Source organism: Mastacembelus armatus, chromosome 7, assembly GCF_900324485.2.
Source record: "Mastacembelus armatus chromosome 7, fMasArm1.2, whole genome shotgun sequence".
In the NCBI taxonomy this organism is placed as follows: domain Eukaryota; kingdom Metazoa; phylum Chordata; class Actinopteri; order Synbranchiformes; family Mastacembelidae; genus Mastacembelus; species Mastacembelus armatus.
In genome coordinates this window covers 18,895,752-18,918,346 of record NC_046639.1, presented here as the reverse complement: position 1 = coordinate 18,918,346, position 22,595 = coordinate 18,895,752, and the positions used below count along the sequence as shown (strand labels likewise).

The window sequence follows — 22,595 nt, the reverse complement described above, 5'->3', positions numbered from 1 at the left end:
AAACGCAGATAATCATGGTGAAAACTGTAATCCATTTAGCCATAATTGTAACTGCAGCTGTGAATGGTTAGTCCCATTCACATGAACCAGTGGTTGAGATGCCGATAAGGGGAAGAAATAAAGCAGTGACATTCAGAACAAGCTAATGTTCCAGTCAGTGTTTGAAAGCACAGATAATCCAGACCTATAAAACTATTTTGAGGCAAAGCACTTAGAGAAGGTCACCACACTGAGGACCAAATGTCAACGAAATCCACTGAGGACTTCATTCAGAACACTGCTGTCTTAGGTAGGGATTATACTGATACCACTGAAGTGGATTACTGTTTTATCTACACCACGATCTGACCTTTAAAAAAGAAAAAAAAAACTTTTAACTTCAAGTATTGCAAATTGAGCAGAAAATGAGTTGTGATTACAGCTTTCTCTGATAATGAATCACTGTTGGCAGTGTAATAGACAATAATTAGATTACAGCAGTGAACTGAAATATCGAACAGTTGTAAGTCAATATCATCATACAGCTATTTGTAAATCTGAAACTTCCATTTCTACCAAAGGAAAAGCATCATGATGTGCAACTTGTAGTTGCAACTTGCCTGGACGTCAGCAGCACAAACCCAGGAGCTGCAAAGTGAGGCAGATCTGAAACCCTAAAAAAAAATAAATGTGTGCCCACCATAAACATACAGACAGAGGAGACAAGTGAAATGTCAGACAGAACTGGGAAAGATACTGATTTCTGGGACTGATCCACTGGTGAGTGCATCCGTTTCCATCTAGTTTCCAGAGAACATCAGTACAGTTGGTACACTTTGAACAAAACAACACAAACTATTACAGTCAAATCTGTGTGAATGACTTGAGGCAAAAATGGTTTTAGCTCCACTGTTCTCAGTGGGTGAAAGAAAGTGTGATGGAAAATGTAGAGCTTCTGTTACAGGCAGGTACATCCAATAAATCCAATGCACGTGTAACACAATGAACCTTGTTATCTTTATGTGACTACAAAGCTAACAATGGAGGAAACCGCACCCAAGGCAGAAGCACGTCTTCCAAATGCTAACATTAATCTGCTAATATGCTTATAATGCATATAGTATTGAGCAGTTGTAATATTTACCGTGGTCAGTAACATAGCATGTCAGCAAACGAGGAACGAAACTACGACTGGGTATAAACCAAAACATGACCAGATGATGGTGCTAGACGAAAATACCTATATCAGATATTATGGCAGTCCATGCAGTGACTGCAGATATTTCCATTAAAACCAAATGTCAGCCTCATTGTGGTGCCGTGGAAAAAGCCAAAGGATGTGTGCAGAAATTCTAGGGAACATGAATATCTGCACAAAATTCTATGGCATTCCTTCCTGCAGTAAGTGAGTTATTTCAGTCCGGACCATCTGAAGTGGTGAAGTGACCTAAATTGCCGTCCCTAGAGCCCCACCACTATACGGTGGCTGAAACACAGTAAATATAATGCACTATGCAGCGAAAGAGGGGACACAGCCAAGGTGTGTGTGCATGTGTGTGTGTGTGTGTGTGTGCAAAGCTACATGCTAGTCAGGTAACTTTCACATCCTATCAGATGTGCTGGTCCTACATGATCCTGTTTCTAAGGCTTATTCTGAAACATCATATTTTAGGATGCAGAAGGTAAACAGTTACAAGAGGTGGGAAATCAAAATAAAACATCAGGTCAAAGAGAATTTTATATCAGCCCCTACAGCCTCTAACTGTGAGTTTAGTTAAAATGCTGCAGATGTAGTGTTTTGAGGCAGAGGGGTTACAGGGACTTGCATGTTATGACTGCATCACATCCTGCATTTTATGTTTAATATTTATAGTTTATTGTATTGCTTGATGGAAATGTTCACACTGGAACTTCTTGTTCGATTTGTCTGTCTTTTTACATTCCTGATTTTATAGAAGTAGCTGTGAATTTTTTTCTACTTGAAAAACATGTTTTAAATTCTACTACTGAAATCTGACTCTCTGGCCTTTGTGTTCAGTTCATTTAAGAGGGGAAAACACACACCATTCATTGCAACCAGTCAAAAAAAAAAAAAAACCTTCACACACCCAGACTGACAGGCAGACTGAAATCCTCCTTCTCAACCTTGTGCTGTCATAAAAAATGTACGACAAAGATCCTGATATCATGATAGAGGATGACAGATGAGGTGACTGATTAAACCGATTTCATGAATCTTTCTTAAAGCTAAAAGTCAAGATTTCATTACCACCCATTTTGGCAATTTTCTCCCTAAATAATAATTAAAAAAAAAAGATTAATGACTGTTATGAAGGTGCAAGCAAGAATTTAGATCTTGGGTGAAAGACACTCTGAAATGACAATATGAGCATGAACATGAATGGAAATGAATGAATGAATGAATGAAAAAGAACATGCAACCAGCAACAACAAAAAAAAAAGCTGCTTCAGAATCAGCTCAGGGTAAAAATCATCCACTAGACCTCAAATTTAAGGCTGTTCAGATCAATAATTATTATGCATCATGTCACAGGTGAGCACACTGAGAATCCAACTTTTAATGAATTGCACAATCTCAGCCAACCAATAAAACCACAGCCACAACCTTTCCACTTCAGCCACTTAAAAATAAAAATGAGGTTTGACAGTTTGATAACGAATCAACAACCAGCAGCAAATGAAGGCAGTAGTAGTAAAAGGAGTACGTACTGAATCTCTGAGGCTCCAGCTCCATGCCGCTTGCCGCTGAGTCGCTAAAGCAACTGACAGCAAAGAGATGGAGAGCAGCAAGTAATACGCAGCCAAGCTCTCTCTACCACTCCCCTCCCTCTCTCCCTCCCTCTCTCCTGTCTGTCGCTCTCTGTTTATGTGGATGTCTCTCTGTCGAATGGTTCTAACCTCCCTCTACCTCTGCCCTTTGTCTCTCTCTATCTGTGTCTCTCTCCAGCAGCCTTGGTTGCCATGAACACCAGCTGTGTGTGACTCCATGTGTTAAAAGTAAAGATATTATGATTGGATTTGATTACCCTCGTTTTTTTCCTGCATGAGAGACATTTACATTTATTTCTGACTTTTCTGAAGTTTGGCGCCACGAGATTTTCTAAGTTGGAGTCTCCATGTCTTGAAGTGATTCAGAAGCTCTGACCTGTGACTGCAGTGACTTTAAGGACACCGAGATTATTTTCAAACGAGATTTTCTTGGTAAAAAAAAAAAAAAAAAAAGAGTGTGGATAATTTTTCTCAAACCTCACAAATTTCCAATGAGAAAGACACACTTTTAGTCATTTGAATCAGGCTGTTGTATGTCTTCATGTGAGTTTGGGGTGGGGGAAGTGGCGGTGAGTCATATCATCATAAAATCTCCCCATCGTTCACTGATTGGTGGAGCATTTAGCTGCCAGGCTGAATCAGTCCTCAGTGGACATTTTTCATGAGGAGTTAAATCTCATTTTTAAATCTCTGAGCTCACAGGCTTTTTGGAACCAACAATGTCCTACTGCAGACACATCACATGAAGGAAGCGAGCTGCTCCCAAACTGCTTTTCTACAGTGGCCAGAGTCAGATGGAAGAATATGATAATGTTGAAAAATGATAATGCTGCATTCACTTCCCACAGGACAATGCGACAAGTATTATGCAGTTAATGAAACAGCACAAACTCATTTGCAGCTACAGAACCATCTATAATATAATGCCAGACAATGACACAGCGCTAAGGCTGTGCCTCTGCCTCTCAACCTGTTCTTATGTATGTATGATGAATGTCGGGCTCAGATGGAGCGAAAAGAGAAAAAAGGTAAAATACAATAGAGAATGAAAATTCCATTATTTTCAGTGTATTATTTATTTATTATTAGGCCCCTTCCTTTGCATAATGTTTACAATATAACACTTTCCCTGCTCTCAACCATACAACCTACTTCTGCATATGTTGCTGTGTTGCTTTGCTTTATACCATTTTCTTTCATTCCTTTATGTAACAGTTTCCTATTATGCTGCTGTAATGACCCAGTTTCTTGAAGAGAATAAACTTCAGTCAACATGAATTAAGGACCATCTTATTCATATTTTAGTTGGGAGCCACTAAATGTGAGCAAAGCTAATTCAGGGTTATCTCCTGTAAAATGGTACTTTAACTAAGTCCTCTTTATTCATAGGAAAGCTTTGATGCTGCAAATCTGTTATAAAAGAATCTGAAAGGTTTATATTTTTAATTTTTCATTCCAAGTGGTGTTGCTTTGAACAGCGCAAAATAATGAAAAACAAAAAGAAATGGCTGCAAAAAAAAAAGCAAGCGAGATAATATAGTTTATGCTCCTAGTTGTTAACTTACAGCAATTTATCTTACTGCAAGATGAAAGTGCACACAGACATGTACACATACACACATTCCTGCACTACACGTACGGTGGTCGGGTATGAAATGAGACTGTTTCCATGGCAGGATGTCACACACCCCTGACAACAGAGCTCACTCTCCCCAGACGCTTCAATTATACTGTTTTCCTGAGTAATTCATTTCCCAGCACTTTTCTTTTCCAACAAACACCTGCAGTCACCCAGAGGGAGCAGCTTAAATCCAGAACGCCGACTAAACCTGACACAACTCCCATTTGTGGTCCCCAGGCAAGTGTTCTGCAGTAACACACTGAGAGCAGGTAGCAGATGAATGAACTGCGAATTCTACCTAATTCACCAAAAACAAAAGTTACGATTGGTTTACAGTTTCATTGCTGTCACACGGAGTGGAAACCTCAAATTAAAATTTTGGTCAGTGTGTGCTCTTACTGTGATTTATATTCATAGGTTTGACAGTACAAACGGAAGATGAGCACTTTTATGATGCAAACAGATGGTAATGCTGATGTCACAGGTGTCAGCTCATCCTCAGCAATGTCACTAGACTCTTTAGACCACATCCAGTGAGTCTGACAGGAAGGTCTGAGTAAGTAGCTGTACTTACTGGGCTGAGAAGTTTTCAGACTGCGGAATGACAGGTGGACATGTAGAGGACCGTGCAGTGATAGAAGTAAAACAAGCAGCTCAGGCTGTACTTAGACACAGCAGAGGTGTTTATCATGTTGATCACATGAGCACGTTAGTAAAGAGGTGAAGCAAAACAAACCAACACTGAATCATCAGATTCACTGGTTGAACCTGGAGGTTTTTGCAATGGGAGTTTTGCTGGAGCTCTCTGCATCAGGACCCCTCTAGGCTGTTGTAGTGGTCTACCACCGTTGTTCTGTTCACACATGCCTCACCAGTAGAGACAATGAAGTAACATAAGGCAGCCGACGGTCAGTAAAAAAATTCTCTCTAAGCTCAATAAGGTCTGGACTTCAGTGTCAGACCATTGGTCTGAGGTTTTTCCTATATTTTTGTAATGCTGCTGTTTACATGACTAATGACATTTACATCGGATCAATGTGAATGCTTTTCTTATCATTTGTGCTTTTGTTGATGAGATCAAGTAATTCGTGTTGTGCTGGCTTTGTTCAAGCTGCCCGCCTCTGAATTAGTTGTGATGCAGTTCAGCGGTCCAGGCAGGACATAAATTAGTTCTTATTTGGCTCCAGCTCGTATTGAGCAGTCAGATATAACCTCAGTGGCGAGGGTGGAGAACAGCATTAGGCCATTGATTTATCCGATTTATTCTCATAAGGCTGCAAACAAATTTTTAGCTCCACTCATCGGATGCCATCAGGTTTCACTCTGATTTCCTTCATTTTCACTTTTCTTCAGGTTCAATCACAATTCTTTTCAGATTGACTCTGTTTGAGCAATCCAATTAGTTTTCATGTTTGCTTCACCTATTTTGCTCCTGTAGCTCAGGCTGAGAATTCATTTTGATCCTAAAAGACGTTTCTCCCGCAGCTTTCTAAGACCTTTCAGGTCTGGATACCTGCCTCCACTGGCATCCTTTTCTGTGCTACTTTTCTGATTGCTGTGTCCCATCATCTTAGCTTTTAATTATTCATTTCAACATGTCTGAAAATGAAAACACAATATGCATGATTTACTAAACTCACAGACTCAATTCTTCCACCTGCATTTACATTTTAACCCTCTGTGTCCCTGTTTCCGTCACTCTTGAGATCCTTCCTCAGTCCTCAGAGCAGAAATCAGTCTGTAGTGTATGCAGAACGTATGTGTATGTAGAGGGACTTCACTATGTTGGTGCATCCATTTAGGAGTCATTATTGGGAAGCTGCCACTGCCAGCCACAGTTGTTTTCCAGAAGCACAGATTCAGATTGAAGGCTGTGAATAAATTCGTAAATTTGGGTGGTGTGTCAAGCCAAAACCGGGTATGTTTATTTAATGGAAGCAATGAGATGAGATTTCCACATGATATTTCTGCTCACACTGAGCTCATCTGCATGAAGGGATGAAAATATCCACCATGATACAGCTTGACATTGCAAGAAAGAGAGAGCTCGAAAGTGAATGATTTTGTTGTTTTATTTTCAGTGACCGCAGGCCGTGGACAGACAAGTTCAATGTATCTCATAAACCATATCATTAAAATAATTAGCTGAGGACACAGTACTGCAGTTTTTTCCCCCCCATCAAATTCTACTCTACAAGGCCGACATTAGAGAGAGACCCAGGACATCACTGTTGATCTGGACATGCAAAACTGATAACACATACAGGGTGTGATGATTTAGCGACCACGCTACAACAACACACATACATAAAGCATGAACTTATCTGGAAAAGCAGATGTAGCCTGACGTGTTACACACAAAGGCTGGTATGCAATGTGTATGTCAGTGTTATCGGGCTTTAGCGTCATTCCCCTTTAAGCTGTGAATCCTGAGAGAAACATTTGGCTTTTTAGCTGCTTAATGCTCCACTTCACAGACTGGTTACTGAATTCGTCTGGCTGTCATATGTTTCTGAGCAGGTAGTGCAGGATCTTTTGCAATTAAATCCACTTCCTGCTGCTGGAAACAAGGTTGATTAGACCAGAGTTTACAGCCTGAAAAACCAAAACAGATAAAAGATGATAAAAAAAAAAATACTGCACAGTGATGAGGGAACTGTGGAGATGGTGATGATTCCCTTAGTGAAAAACCTTAACACAACTTAGACTTTGACTCTGTATCTGATAAAACATGAATCTAATCAGTTCCAATGATTTCAGTGGCTACAGTTTGTTCCTGGTTGCAGCAGTGAAGGATTAGGAATTTATGGCATCTCATGTATTTACAGATGTCTACACTAACAATAATAGTTAATAATGCACAACCACGTTCATTTATGAGCTAGAAAGTTCTTTGACTGACGAGATTGCAAAATAAATAAATGATATATTTCAAATGTGAATTTACTACTGGGGAAATGATCAGAATCAACAGATCAATGTTTCTCTTTAGGAGGACAAACAGGTTAGAATAAATGTTTTCATCAACCTTTGTCCTCATCTGTCACCTGCTGTTTCCAGACAATTTGCCAAACACTTCTGATTGAGGCAGTGGTTGATGTTAACAGCACTGACCTATGCTCGAAATGAAGGTGACGACACTGCGGTGGTAAAATCAGACTCTCAGTCTCTAGGCTCCATTACTAAAGCACACCTCTTTTATCATAGCACTGCAAGCAGATGTAATGCATTCTATTTGCTTGTGCATGTGTGTATATATTAACACACTCACACACACAGCAGGTTAGGAACGTACCCCAGGCTCACGAGCCCATTCAACAACTGTGGGCTCATTAAGGCAGTGGTGCAGCTGAGGACAAATCTTTTTTTTCCTCTCTGCTCTAGTTGCAGATGCTGCACATCCCCTGCAGCTCTACAGAGAGAACACTGCAGACTTCTTCCTCCATCTCCCCTGCTTCTCTGTTACTCTCGTGTTCCTATTATACATTTCATGTCTGACCTCGCTTTCCTCCCTTTCCCATCTGTCGTGGCTTTATGCTTGCTTCCTTTCTCTTGGATTTGTCACTCTCATTGTTTCTCTGTTCCGTTGGATTCATTTTATTTCTGAGTAACAACCAGAGACCTGTAACTCCTCTACTAAGCCGCCTGAAGGACCAGTTTACCACAGGGATTTTAAACCACTCATGTTTGAACAGCTGTTTATTTTCTGAGGCTTTTTTCACACGTTTACTGAGAACATCATAAAGAAAACTAAAGAAAATAGCAAATATTCAGCTGACTGTGCCAAAAAAGGTTCAACCAGGTCCAGGATCATAAATTGAACAGGCCACAATATTTGTCCGTTACATGTTAAAAATCAATTGTAGAGGAAGAAGCTGATCTCTGTTATACTACGGTACAAATTCTACTTGTTTCCTCCTGCTTTACTAACACATTTAGATTGACCTGAAATTGAATTTTTGTGGTTTTCATGTACAATTTTAACACAGCTTGGGTTTCAGAAGTGGTTGAGAAAATGAGTTATCACTGAGTGCAGCAGAGTCACTATAGAGAAATCTGCCTGGTCCTCCATCACTTCAGGCTAAGGTTGTCTGATGCAGATAAAGCTGCCAACACTGATTGTTCTGTCATTAGGATCAATGTTTACCTCATTCATGTATTTATGCAGCGCCAGTGCAGGCTGCTAGGGGACTTATGATGCGCCCACAAGGCCAGCGCTTTCTAGATTTATGCCCTGTGGTGTTTTGCAACCAGGCTACGTTTTGTGCGTACTTGTATTACCCATTTTGTGGGGACATAAACCTATTTGTACAATCACATTGTGGAGATTTGCCTTCTTTCTGAGGACAAAAAGCAAGTGCCCAGAACATAAATCGTTGTGTTGTAGGGGGAAGTCTTGGTTTAAGGGTAAGGGTTACTGCAGGCAAGAAGTGATTATGGTGATTAGGATAAGTCTGCAGGAAATTAACACAAGTCAATGTTATGTCTTCAGATGTAGTAGAAGAATCTCTCTCTCTCTCTTTCTCTCTCTCTCTCACACCCTGTGTGTGTGTGTGTGTGTGTGTGTGCGTGTGTGTGTGTGTGTGTGTGTGTGCGTGTGTGTGTGTGTGTGTGTGTGTGTGTGTGTGTATTTTCAGACAATCCTTTTTCCATTTCTCATCAGCGGTGACATTAATGCTAGGTGAGTTACATTAGCGCTCAATTTAAGACTTTAATGAGGTCACTTAAGTGAGTTGAGGTTTTCGCATGAAAAGGGTTTCATATTTTTAATAACATGACAATCACAGCTTGGGGGCGGGGGTGAGGGTGCCGGCAGCAATGGTTGGATGGAGAGTGGAGACGAGGCAACGGACACTGTTTGCACCGGGGCATCACAAATGGAGGATTGGGTATAAAGATAAAGACAGTCCAGTGCTGGTCATACTGGTCTGGTTCTCTGCACACAGCACCTTAAACGCTGAACTACATTACCACACGGAGATAATAATCACATGTGAGTGACGGCAAAAAGGAGGTGTTCACAATTTTTTAAACACAAAGGAATTCTGAGATTCCAAATCACAAAGACTGATTGTAATTATTATTTTTTTCTGAAGTTGACCCAGGTCTTTTATTAAACCCAAAATATCAGTATCACTGTCATCAACTATTATATACTATTTTATTTGACTAAACAGCTTAAGTACTGTGAGTCTTTAAAAGCTGCAGTTATCTGTGTCCTACCTGCCTCAAAGATCTGCTTGGTCTTAATTGTTTTCCACCACGAGATAAACACGTTCCTGCACTGAATAAAATGCTGTTTCTGTTAATGTACTAGGCAGTTTTTAAAAAGGTACTGTGTTTCTATAAATGTGTGTGTCATGCAAAAGACATATGTTTATTGTCAGCAATATTATTACTATGGGTTGGGTCTATGATTTTTACAAATTAAAAACATAATTGTTGAAATTATCTTATGCAACCATGATTAATTACAGTGATTAATATGCTAGAGCAGCAGTAGATAAATGCTGCAGTGTGAATGGTGTTCTGTCTGCTAAATGGTGCGAATGGTGTTCTGTCTCTGGGCTGCTAACAAAAGCAGTGTTTCACCTGCATGTTTCACCACACATTTACACGTTCTGCAAAACACAAAGTTCCACATTCCTTCCTAATTTCCCTCTGTGTTGCCCTGTACTGGCATATACTTCACCAACCACCTGGGCCATATTATGCACACCAGGATATTTTGCGGTTATAGCGAGTTATATTATTCATTAGCCTAGCATGTGGCAGTTGGTAAATGGCAGCAATTGTGTCCAAGCAAGCCAAATGTGCCATTGGTGCTAATTGCTTTGGATAGATAATAAGAGTCAATGTAAGAAGAGCCACTGTTTGGAGATTAGGGGATGTTAACTGCATGTACACACACACAAACAGACACACACACACACACATTTGTTGAAATATAAAGAAGCCATGCAAGCGGACAACAGCTCCATTACAAACATTTATGCAGAGAGAGAACACATCACATTAATGAAAGGGAACAGACACAACTCTTTATGTAATGGAAAAAGCGAGAGCTATGAATGTTATGATACTACACAGACACCAGGATATGAATTTTTAAGGAGCAATAAGTCCATTTACCTTAGACTTTATTAGATGACTGATTGTGTTCTATACTAATTTAATTCATCCAATCATTCATTCACTCTGCAGGCCTTTTAGGCTTGTAAGCTATGGCTGGATTAATGGACACAAAATGAGATGCTGGGCCTCCATTAACCCCCCATTACTCTCTCTTTTCTATGTTAGATTGGTACCAGTTTTGCTGGGTAGTAAAACAAGACAAATAAAACTGAAGACATTAAGTTAACCAGATTTGGATGCAGGAATAGTCTACAAGACAGGGTCTAAAGTTTAGGTAATAAACTTACTGGTGCATACTCCTAAACACACAATAAAGAGCCCAGCCACTGTGTTTGGGGGGGTGCATCTCCACACAGAGTTAGAAACAGATCGACAACTTTAAAGCTTTAAAGAAGCTTTGGGGCAGTTTGCAATCCAACATTTCCCCCATCAGAACAGGAAGAATATTCAGATCCAAGGACAAGCACTGTTTGAAGCACAATGACCATTTATAAGTGGACTTGTAGCTTTGCAAAGATGCAGGTTATTGCCTGTGTGGATCTATGCAGAGAGAGGTTTTATTGGCTCCAACCAACCAACAACCTGATTGGATGACTCAACTTCCTGTTGGGATGCAGGTTCAAAATACATTAAAATACCTTTATGTTGTGAAAATGCAAATGAAACAGCTGCTCGACCATCTCAAAAGAACATTTACTTATACAGCATGTCCAGCCTATAGTGTTCTGAACAGTTCAACTAACAGGGATGACAGGAGGACACACTTGCCCCAGGCTGAGAATCAGGGGCCCATCTCCCAGCATGTACTGGCAAGAGGCAGTATACAATCACAGGGCTACAAAAGTACCACCTACTAGTGGTTTAGAATTTTTATTGTCTCCTTCAACCCTTGCTTCAGTCCACATCTGCACATTTTGACATAATTCTTTTTACCAGATCTACGATTGCTAGAATAGGAAATAAGCCCATTAACCCTGAATCTCTTCATTGTCACTAAACAGAGAATGCCTTAATGAGTGCCCTGTCTTTTTTGTAGAAAATTACACTGCATGGTTCTGAATAAAGCAGAATATACGGCTGAGTAAAAGGAGGAAGCTGCACTGCCCCCTCTCCTTGTGTGTACTGTAGACAATAAACATACCTCCCCTACTGATTTATTAAAATGTAGTAACTGAATCTTAATAAAAAAGTATGTGGTCTTTATGTTCATATGTAATTTAAACATAAATAAAGATGGCCATATTTTAAAAATCTGAAAAATGTGGGAGAGGAAGCATCATTCAGAACAGAATCTTGCCCAGTTTTCATATTCACCACTCCTCAAATTTTACCACACCTGCCTCATTTGGGTTTGTTATCATTACTAACACAACAGACCTGTTGTGATCACAAAAAGAGAAGAAGCAAGAAGCAAGAAGATAAATCTACTGATGGGTAGCAGGCTAAAAACTACTACTGTGACTATTCGGCCAAGGTTTCATAAATAAAGACCTCAAAATAAATAGATAATCTATGCATCATTTAATGATTTGTTTACGTGAGGCAGCTATGGAAACTTTTTTTTTTTTTTTTTTTTCAACCCTGACCAGGCTGCAGGTTGTACATGACCACAGTAGCCAACACAAAAAGTTGAAATCACTCACTGCTGTGAAGTCTGATTGATGTGAAGGTGGAGTAATGAGAGCTGTAAGAGAGTATCAGAATATAAATGAAGTCAAAGCGAATTCATAAAAGTGTGGGACATGCCCTCCCAGTGAAAATTACAGCTTTGCAAATGACGAACGACGCAACAACAGGGGTTGGTCCTTAGCACTTCACCAATAAACAGGCAGGGCTGACACATCAGCACTATACTGGTGTAGGACTGAATGTTGGCCGATAAGTACAATACAAAACAGAAAGTCCAAACTGGTTTAAGGTCATTTTAAAAAAGTGTCACCGTGACATAGTTTCCATACATTTTATTGCTAAAACCTTTTACCCTGCATGTTCTTTTTATTCTAACCTTGATGATAAAGGTCTATTGCATGATAACAACCTACTGAGGAGACTAGAAGAGGAAGCGGGACCCCACTAAACCACATCTGTGATAACAACTGACGATGGCAGCTGAACAGTGAGCTGATCTCGTGTTGACATGCACTGCCCTTTTTCACACCATACTTAGAGCTGCATGTTCTTCCCAATCAATTTATCAGCCCAGCTAACACCATCCCAGCAGCACTGTGGAGTGTGAAGGTGTTTTATGACAAATGTGTGCAGTCTGATCTGATCTGACAGAAAACACACACACACACACTGAACCTTCCTCCAAACAGCTGCAGGAAAAGATGCTGTGGCTCCTCACACTTTTTTCCAAAGTCTTTGAAGTGACCAGACCCAGCGAGCAGCAGAGCTTCACAGTGTTTCTTAGTTTCAGGCCATCAGCTTTCTCTCCACTCATTAGTTTTTTACAGTCTTCAGAATATTTTTTTGACTGACAAAAATTCAGACTGGACCTAAAACTACAGCCCTGCTACTGCAGAATGCAGAGCAGCACATGGTGCAATGATTCATCTCTGTTCTTATTTTCAACAAGGAGTGCAACCAGAACCAAAAACAAACTACATATCATGTATCACGTCTTCTGTTTGGCCGCAACATGACTTTAAAAAGACAATACACTGTTTAATTAGAAATTCCAGTCCCTCATCATTCGATCATGTTTACTATCTACATCCAGTAATGCGATCATAAATTAAAAACAGCGTTTTCTCCGCTCCAGATGATGATCCTGGAAAGAACACCACTATGAGCACAGTCGCCATTTGGCATATCTGTGACAAATACTGCAATGAGCTGGGTACCCTGAACCTCTGTCTCTGATTTCAACTTAAAAACCGGTGGTAAACTGTTCCACACATACTGGGGATGAAACTGCTGAAGAGCCTCTATCCTCTACTAAATCTCTGTCTATATGATAATCCCAAAATAAATCACAAATAAATATGTCTTTCAGTTCTTGGCTGCATTTCTATTTGGAGCCAATTTTGGAAACAGTTGTAGTTTTGCAATAGTGTCTCCACTAACATCAGAAAAATCAATATCATGTATTATCTTTTGTACCAAGAATGCAGGGGGAGAGTAGAAACACAAAAACTTTTCTAATCATATCAACGTCAAAAGTCACCATCATTAATACATTTGATGACATTAATATTTGGTTTCTTAGTTTATAAGAAAATTTGGTGCATGTCAAAGGGCAATCCAAATTTATTTCACACCTCTTTCCCCTTTGATGAACAACACCACTCTAAACTGTCAGTATTACTCAAACACAGACACGCAGCAATCTGACTGAAGACCCTTTTGAGCACCCTGGGACTTAGCAGATGGTTTCTAATTGCGGCTGCAGGCAGCGCCAGTCTGCAGCTGAGACTAAAACAGAGGGCGTGGGCTTTAAGGTAAACACAGCAACTGTTTTCCAGCCCACTTCAAACACCTGCATCCGTCATTCTCTCACACACACACACACACACACACCCTCACACACACACACACACACACACACACACACACGGACGCACACTTGTTTACACTGCTGGTGTAAAGTTATTTCCTCAGTCTAAAAGCATATCCTAGCAGATCCTCTTTGACTAAGCTAACACAACCTGTTAGATGATCTAAGCACAATATAACAGTAGTTAACCCCTTGAGGCATATTTCAGGTTATGTAAATAAAATTTGACTTGACCTCACTGTCTCTACAAAGGAGGAGTGAGCTCAAAGCCACAAGATGCACAATCACTGCAGCTAGAATAGTGTAGGAGCATTACACAGCATGTGCAGACAAATCTGTCTGTTTGTGTCAGATGTGTGTAAGGTTCAGAACCGAAAATGCGGCGTGAGATCCTCTGTATAGACATGCTTCAAATTTACACGCACACACAATATTTCTTCACATTTTGGCGGAATTCAGCTTCTGGCCTGAGGTCTAAGGCTTCAAGATGGATCATGCAAAAGCATCAGCCTGAAAAAAAAAAAGGTTAGATGTTGGTGATAAAAGCTGAGACTGTGATGAATCACAGAGAACTGTGTGCGTCTGCAGAACTGCTGACCCTGGCAGCTCAGTGGAAATGGACAACCAGCTAAACACACCACACTTTCATGCATAGTATAGTCGACCCTCTGGGGAGGTTCAGTATGCACAGGAACTGTCACTCATCTGTGGCTGGGGTGTCAAATTACCTGGCACACACACACAATAGCGATATATTTGAGGGCACTCACTAACATTACACATTGCCAGTCCCCTTAATCATCACAACTAAATGTCAAACCCTAACCCCTAACCTTAAACCTGATTCTAACCTAAAGCCGAGTCTCGATGCTCAAACAGCCTTTTGAGGACTGGCTAAATTATCTTCACAGTGATGGTTTCCACTAAAATTGGTCCACAAACATTGAAGGACACATTCAGATGCATATTTTTCAAGGCAATTTTGTGTGCAAAAAAATGAGAAAGGTACGAGCACATATTACTAATTTATTCATTTAAAACCAACACTGGCCCTGACACCTGCCTGGCCCTGCAGAAACTCAACCACACGGCCAGTGTGGTCAGTCTAAACATCGGGATTCCAGCAGGAATCCATCAGTTGCTAGTTTACAGGCGTGCATCAGGCCTCATCATCACCTATTTGAGTTACAGTATTTGTGTTTAACACTGCAAGAAAACAAAACACTCATCAGCTCTCCACACAGCATCCCTGCCAGAACCTCAGTTCTGACAAATGTAAACCTCCACACTGCAGGTGTTTTTAAAATTCATGGAGTCAAACAAATCTCCCCCTGCAGCAAGACCCCTTATTTTCCTGCCAGTGTTTGTTGCCATCACCAAGTGAGACATGCCTAGAGCAATAAATCCAGGCTGGAGCAGAAAATGACTGGTCGACAGAATATATTAGAAAACAGCCAGAGTACATCCAGTTGTAATTCTATCTCAGAATATTCTCTGCAGCTTTGTACATTCTCTCCCTTATCACCAGATCCTATTATGAGTCAGTGTGTGCTTCGCATCAGCATGGGTTTATCACCATCAGCTACTGATGACCTATTAGTTGTTGTGAAAGAGAAACAAGATGACAGGTGTTTCAGATGTAAAGGGCTTTGACTTATAGTTTTACATTAAGTGAGGTCTCATGCCCTGCTACTGACCCTCAGAGGCCACTCTGTTCATTACACCCCACGGCACCAGTGTTGAAATGCAGCAACCAAGACGACACAGGAAATGAAACAATTATTAAATATATGCTAAATACATTACAACAATTAAAGCAGCAGCAAGTGATGCATTTAATGTTCTTTTTCTATTATCGTTTATTTTTAGTTTGGGTTTTCATTCATTTTTAGTCTATTATTAAGCACTGTGAAGGGAAAAAAAATTCTGAAAATGTATTACAACAACATTTATTTCCGTTTTCTAATTTTCTTCATTCCTTTCGGAGCACTGTTCTGTCTGTGCTGATGTGGTGGGGGTGTGATGTGGGTGGGCAGTAAGCTGGTCTGCAGCCTCTTGTCTGTGCTGTGCTGGTGCACCGGGACTTTGCACCAAACTCTGCCGCTGAATGACATCTGTGTCCTTTTCAGCCATGCAGACAAATAGAGCCAGGCCACTCCAGCAGCGCAAGGAAATCAGTCTGTTTAGAAACCTAGCAGCTTCTGCCACCCCTTTGACCTTTGCAATCATTTCATTATTTATGCTGCCTCAATTTTGTGGAATGGAAAAATACATTTTCTTGATTGATTTTACTTTGAAAATATTCACAGAAAGTGAGCTTTTTGGGGAAAAGTTTCCCATCCATCATAATTTAAAATGCAGATAGAGAGTTTTACTCATTACTGTAAGTGTTTCCAGTATCAAAAGAAAAGCACATCTACTGCACCAGAAACAGGATCAGTGAAGTCCATGTACCTGTACGTGTCTATGCAAAATAAGAGGTGCTGGAAACTTGATAACATAATGACTACTCACAGGGCTTATTGCTCACCTACTGTGGCTGGTGACTTAACAATAGCCAGCTGGAAAAATGGCAGCCTGTCATTCAGTGACAATAGTTCTGCCAAGTAGCTGGCTTGCTAACTGTTGACTTCAGTGGTTTATGTGCTTCCTTTATTTTTTAAGAATCCTGTGTCCTCCATTGTCTCAAACGCCAGCACAGTCATGGCTTTTGCCCACTGATCAATGCCAAATTTCCAGAATTGCCCCATAGAGTTGCACAGATTAACTCCACCCGCCACATGTGGCTTCGCTGAATCCTTCCACAATAATACAGCACTGATTTAATGCCGTTTTGAGACAGGCCTAAAAAGACTTGCTGTAATAGCTTCTGGAAGAGAAATGCAAATGGAGATTTTGGTAAATTAATGTTCAATGGTTTTCCCTGGAAATGAAGATTTGGGTAAGACAAACTGTTCTGACTGGTACTGCTGGATTATGAGGGAGACTGGTCTGGCTCACCGTTGCTCATGATGCTTTGTCAGTCACTCAGAAGTTGAAATGATTAGCAATCAGACAAATTCTGTGCCAACACATTTGGTTTAAAACGAAATCACTGATGACGTTTCTTTCTGTTGTTTATGTGAAAGGAAAACATCTTACTTCAGTGTGACTTCAGCTGATATTGCCACAGTAAAGCCCCTGTTAGTGGTGAGATAATGGCACATGCGACAAACATAGTGACAGTACAGTACATTACAAGTAAAGATTATGTACTGTATGTGGCTTGGAGAGATGGATGCATCCATCCATCCATTATCTACACCCGCTTATTCCTAACCAGGATCACGGGGATCTGCTGGAGCCTATCCCAGCTCTCTTTGGGTAAAAGAAATAAACCCTGGACAGGTCACCAGTCCATTACAGGGTGAGATAGATGCATTTCAGCATTTTCAGTATTAGATTCCTTTAAATTAAAAATAATTCTACAACTAAAATTCAGTCATTCAAAAATGATTCTTGGTTACATTCACACATTTAAACTAATCCTCCACCGCTAGAATGAGGAAGTGGCTAAGATCCAATAATTAACCTCTTCACCTTCATTCCACACAATCAGCTCCTTCTGATTCTTGCAGCCTCCAGGCCATGACCTTTACCTCATCCTGTATCACATCTCCAGACTCCAGACAGTGATGTCATTTTAGAAAGTCTTTGCCAAAGCCTGGTTTAGGGTAAAGAATTAGGTCATTTCTCCTGACATTCTGAATTTCTAAAAGAAAGGCATCAACTGCTTGTTGTCTTCAGAAAGCCAAAAAATGAAACAGTGCTGTACACAAGTCAGCAGAGACCAGAGGCAGCACACTACAACATGAGACCTCACACCTTCACACTAACAGGCACAGTCCCAGAGCACTGTCACTCTACATGAATGAAACAAGCACTTCTCATCATGCACAGGCTTCACGAGTCACAGAGCAAACACTTACCAACTCTGATGGCATTGGCTGACAGGAAGTGGCTGCAGGGAAGGCTAGCGGTGCTCACGAAAGAGTCGCGGTCTGTTGTCACGGTGGTCCTCGACCTTAGCGACGGATTGGGGGAGTCTGTTACCATGGCCATTCTAGCCGCCACAGCCTCCATCACTGCTTAGGTATGATGGATAAGTGTCAAGCTCCAGAAGTCACACTGTGTTATCAGATTTTCAAAGTGTAGTTACTGACCTCACACCTCACAGAGCCAGTGTATCAGAGCCTTTAGAAACTGTGGCCCAGTCCAATTATAAAAAGTAAAAAGTGGAGCTTTAAAAAACACTGAATCTCCCAGTCAAAAATATTCCATAACTGCTAGATCTTGATATATCAAATAAAGAAAAAATGCAGCTAGAAAGAGCCAATCAAGTCAAATATTGGCAAAGCAACACATGGAAAAACTCCAATCCAATATCCAAGAGTAACTTATGGGATGAAGACTTTGATTAGAATTCCCAGGCACATTCCAGAAATGATGCTTGACAAGATCCTCCAATATACATTTTGCTGATGATGAGAAGCTGCAGGAGCCAGGTGGACACCTAGTCTTTGTCTTTCCTCTGTGAAGAGCAGAGTGTAATGAATGACATCACTCCAAAAAAAAAACATATGGTCCTTCTGGTTCAAACCATAATCACAGGCAGGTCTGATTGCTGCAGTCACCTGCAGAGGAGGAGACAGGTAGAGGGGATATGTGAGAGACATGAGAGAATCATGAGACATCACAGAACGCGCTACACTTTTTGTAATCATTAATGTAATCATTTCTGTTTTTTCATTTTTGCCATAAAATCCATGGTGGTTATGTTTAGGATAAGGGGCAGGTCAGATTCAGGTGTTGAGGGAGAAACAGAATTTAAGGCAACTCTGATTCCCAGCAGTGAGAACCATTTTCTACATGGCGAGTTTAGGCTTGTCTGGCAGGAGCTATGTTTCAAATACATCGAAAAGGATGTTATTATTGTTTTCAATAGACATTTTTGTTGTTGCATAAAATTACCTCTAAAAACTGACCTTTACTTTAAGACTGTGACTCAAATATAATACTGGGGAAACAACTGGCTATGTGTGTTTATACCAAGCAACCCATCACATAAGTATTGTGACACCAATATCAATGAGCTTCCCTGACAGAAACAATAAAACATGTCACATACTTGTCTTCCTCAGGTCTTCCCACCACATAATCTGCTGTTTGCACAAAAGACATTTCTGCTAGTCACAATAGAAAAAGCACAGGTGTATCTTACTGTGGGAAACAGGCTGCAGGTTTGCAGTATGTTGAGCTTGATTGAGCCGTAATTGAGTGTGTGTGTTTTCTGGGAACTGATTGGCTGCAGCCTTCAGCCATAGGTTTTAAAGGGACGATGTCCCCCTGCAGCTCCAGTGGGTTCTCTGGTTTGTGTCTGTGCATCTACCAACCAGTTGTGATTTGTTTTTGTTGTTCAGCATGTTGTAAACAGCATCCTAACAGCCCTGCTCCTTAGCTCTCAGTCCTGTTTTTGTGTTTGGAGAATAGGTAGAAAAATACAGCTTTTTTTTTTAAAATTCATTGTTGGTTGTTTTGTTGAACCCACACTGAAGGCAATGGGCCTGACTCACAGATTGAGCATTCATTTGATCTATGGTCAGTTTGTGTCTTCTTGTTTCTCTCCCTGTTTTTAGCAATTTTGTCACTTTTACGGGTCTTTGTCGTCATTTGAACAAATTGTTTGTATTTGTTTCTCCAGTTGTCTTATTGTTTACTGTCTTTTGTGTTGTTTTTGTCTCATTTTACGCACTTTGTGTCTGTTTGTACTGTTTTTATTGTTTTTTCATTCATTTTGCAGTCATTTGATTGACTTTACTCCTGACAGGTTAACAGTCGCTGCAAGCTTCCCAAGGGGCCCCCAATCTAAGATGGACTTTCAGTAAACTTTTCATGCTGAAGACAAACTGTCCTCTGCATTAAAAAAAAAAAAAAAAAGAACAGAGCAATAAAAATTTAAAGTGTTGAAATATATAGTTGCTGCTGGTTTTATGTGTCAGGGTTCCCCCCATAACAAACCATTACAACAGCACCATTCAAAGCCAATAATGGACTCATATATCAGTTTACCACCAGCACAGTTAGCTGTGTGTTTCTCAATTTCCATAAATCCATATGACCAGCTCTAGCTGCACACAGAAGGCTGTCGGGGGTCGCTGAGAGCCACTGTCAGCCCCCTGCGGACCAAACTTCACCTCTGGTTCAATTAGCGATGTAGCTATATTTGATGTGACAGCACAAATCACACCCATTAAATGATGCAGTTGGGTGTGCCTAAATGAAACCTGGAGGCAGCAGCAAACACACAAAACTTAGAAGCATAAAACTAAAGAATAATTCTGCAATTAAAGATTCAAAATGTTTAAAAAATAAAATCATGTGAAGCATTCATAGCATTTCAAGGCATCAATCTGCTGCAGTGCGAGACAGAACCCTTTATATAATGCAGCATGACACACGCTGGCATGTTACAGCACACCTCAGACCTCTCCCATCTACTCTTCCTTTGTTTACTTACCTTGCCGCCTTCCGCCACCACACATCCCGCACAAAAACCCTCCCATGTAAAGATTGGATGAACCTCAATGCAGCTCCTTTAAATCAGCTTTTAAAGTTGAAAGCTTTAATATTGTGTATGTGATCCGCCACCCTGCTCGGAACTGAACAATGTGTTTATGTGTGGTGGGGGAGCTAGACGTGGTGGGCCGGCTGGAGGACGTGTTGAGATCTGTTGTTAAAGGTTGGCGGTCAGACTGCCTGGGCTGCAGGTCTGGGCACGACCCTGTTACCATCAACACATAAACACACTCCACCTGGACACAGGAGAGTGTGTGTGTGTGTGTGTGTGTGTGTGTGTGTGTGTGAGGGTGTGTGTGTGTGTGTGTGTAAAATGCTAGGGAATGTTAATTTTCATTCATTAATTTCTACACAGGAATTTTAATCCTATCACACGAACATTACAGTTTATTTTGTTGGCACGCGACACACTCCAGCAGTGTTTGAAATATGTTTGTTCCTGTTTGGAAGATCTACAGTGAAAATTTTAGTTTCATTTAAAAAATAAATAAATTAAAAACAAGCATGTTGCAAACAACCATCCACAAACTAGGAAGTGTGTATTATAACATGAAATGTTTAGTAAACCCTTTGAATTTCAATGTTGTGAGTGACTAAAAGATGGCACAACTGTGTTTGGTGCTGTTGTGGCAGCAGATGACAAATATCTCTGAGAAGATGAGGACATTCCAAGAGTTTTACACGCTGTTTTCATAGCAAACATAAACATGAGTACTGATCCAGTCTTATTTCAAAATGAGGTATTTGCTAAATGACACTAAAGCATGTTTACAACACTGAAAAGCTCCCAACAAAAATAATGTATTTCCTTTTCTTTTTTTCATGCATTTCCTACATTAATCTCCTTTTAGCTTTGGTGTTGGTCTCCGCCACCTCCTGAGGGAAATCTCTGTCTCCCTAGTTGCTAAATGATCCACTATGTTCACCAGCTGCTCTCTGACTGTGTCTGTCTGCTGTTTGCTGCTGAGTGGGTAATGATGGTGGTGTGACTGAAACGAAGGGAAACTGTGGGCTGTAAAACCAAAACACCGCTGAAAGACACGACAATGAAACTGAGGGAAAAGCTTTAAGATGTACATTCAGTGAGCAGAACGGGATCTGTTCTTCATATGACAATGAAGAATTGTTGCAGAGACAATTTTACTTCTCTTTAATAAAAAATAACAAAATCTGAATTAGTAGGAATACTACTCAAGACAAGATTTAGTGTTTGTTGTGTCAGTGTTTGAAGTGACAGCCAGTCCTATATGAAATAATTTGGATTTATTAGGAAAATTTAAGCTTGAAATTTCCTCATGAAAACTTTCCATCATGTGGAGGAAGATGCGAGACTCTCCAGTATCAGTCTGGCATCATCATTAGTTCTGCCAGTTCTGACAAATCTCTAATATAGTCCATGAGCTACAGCTATCTGCTACAGCAGCACCCCATGTTGAGCAGGGCTATTATGAAGAGTAATGACTGTAAAATTAAAAAAAATTTAAAAAAACGAGTTCCTGAAGGCAGTAACATTAAACTGTAGGTCACCGCCCTTTCTGTTGCTAAGAACAGAGTTAGAGACAAGCTCGAGCACAGCCACACACTTAAACTCCGTTTCCCAACACCAACCCTGATTAAAGTGACTGACAGCGAAAGCGTTCACATGTAGCCATTAGACTGAAACATAAGCGTGTGTGTACTGTAAAGGCTGAAAGACGAGCCATCAGTCCAGTCGCAGTTGTTAAAGTGTCAGCGCACTGACGAAAATCTACACAATGACATGTTCAAAAACACTTTAACATGCTTCAGCTCACACACTCGTGTGTGTTTCAGCTTTTTTTTTTGGACTGCTGGGAATTGCTGTGACTAGCCTACATGTTACACACTGTGTCTCTGTGTAACTGGCTGCTTTCCCAAGTCAATGAAGACATGTACAGACACAGACAACGGATGTTCAGTGCTATCATCTGTCTCATT

The 22,595-nt window shown here is 40.5% G+C and overlaps 1 protein-coding gene across 4 annotated transcripts in view; it reads right to left on the bottom strand.

Annotated features, from left to right (window-relative positions):
• plch2a (phospholipase C, eta 2a) overlaps positions 1 to 22,595 on the bottom strand; it is a 120,485-nt gene that overhangs the window by 92,548 nt on the left and 5,342 nt on the right. For 3 of the 4 annotated variants that reach the window (XM_026332129.1, XM_026332131.1, XM_026332132.2), the window contains exon 2: positions 17,993 to 18,697. In XM_026332129.1, the coding sequence (XP_026187914.1) occupies positions 17,993 to 18,146 (154 nt within the window). In that variant the 5' untranslated portion in view covers positions 18,147 to 18,697. The remainder of the gene's footprint in view (positions 1 to 17,992; positions 18,698 to 22,595) is intronic. The other variant, XM_026332130.1, reaches the window with a different exon arrangement.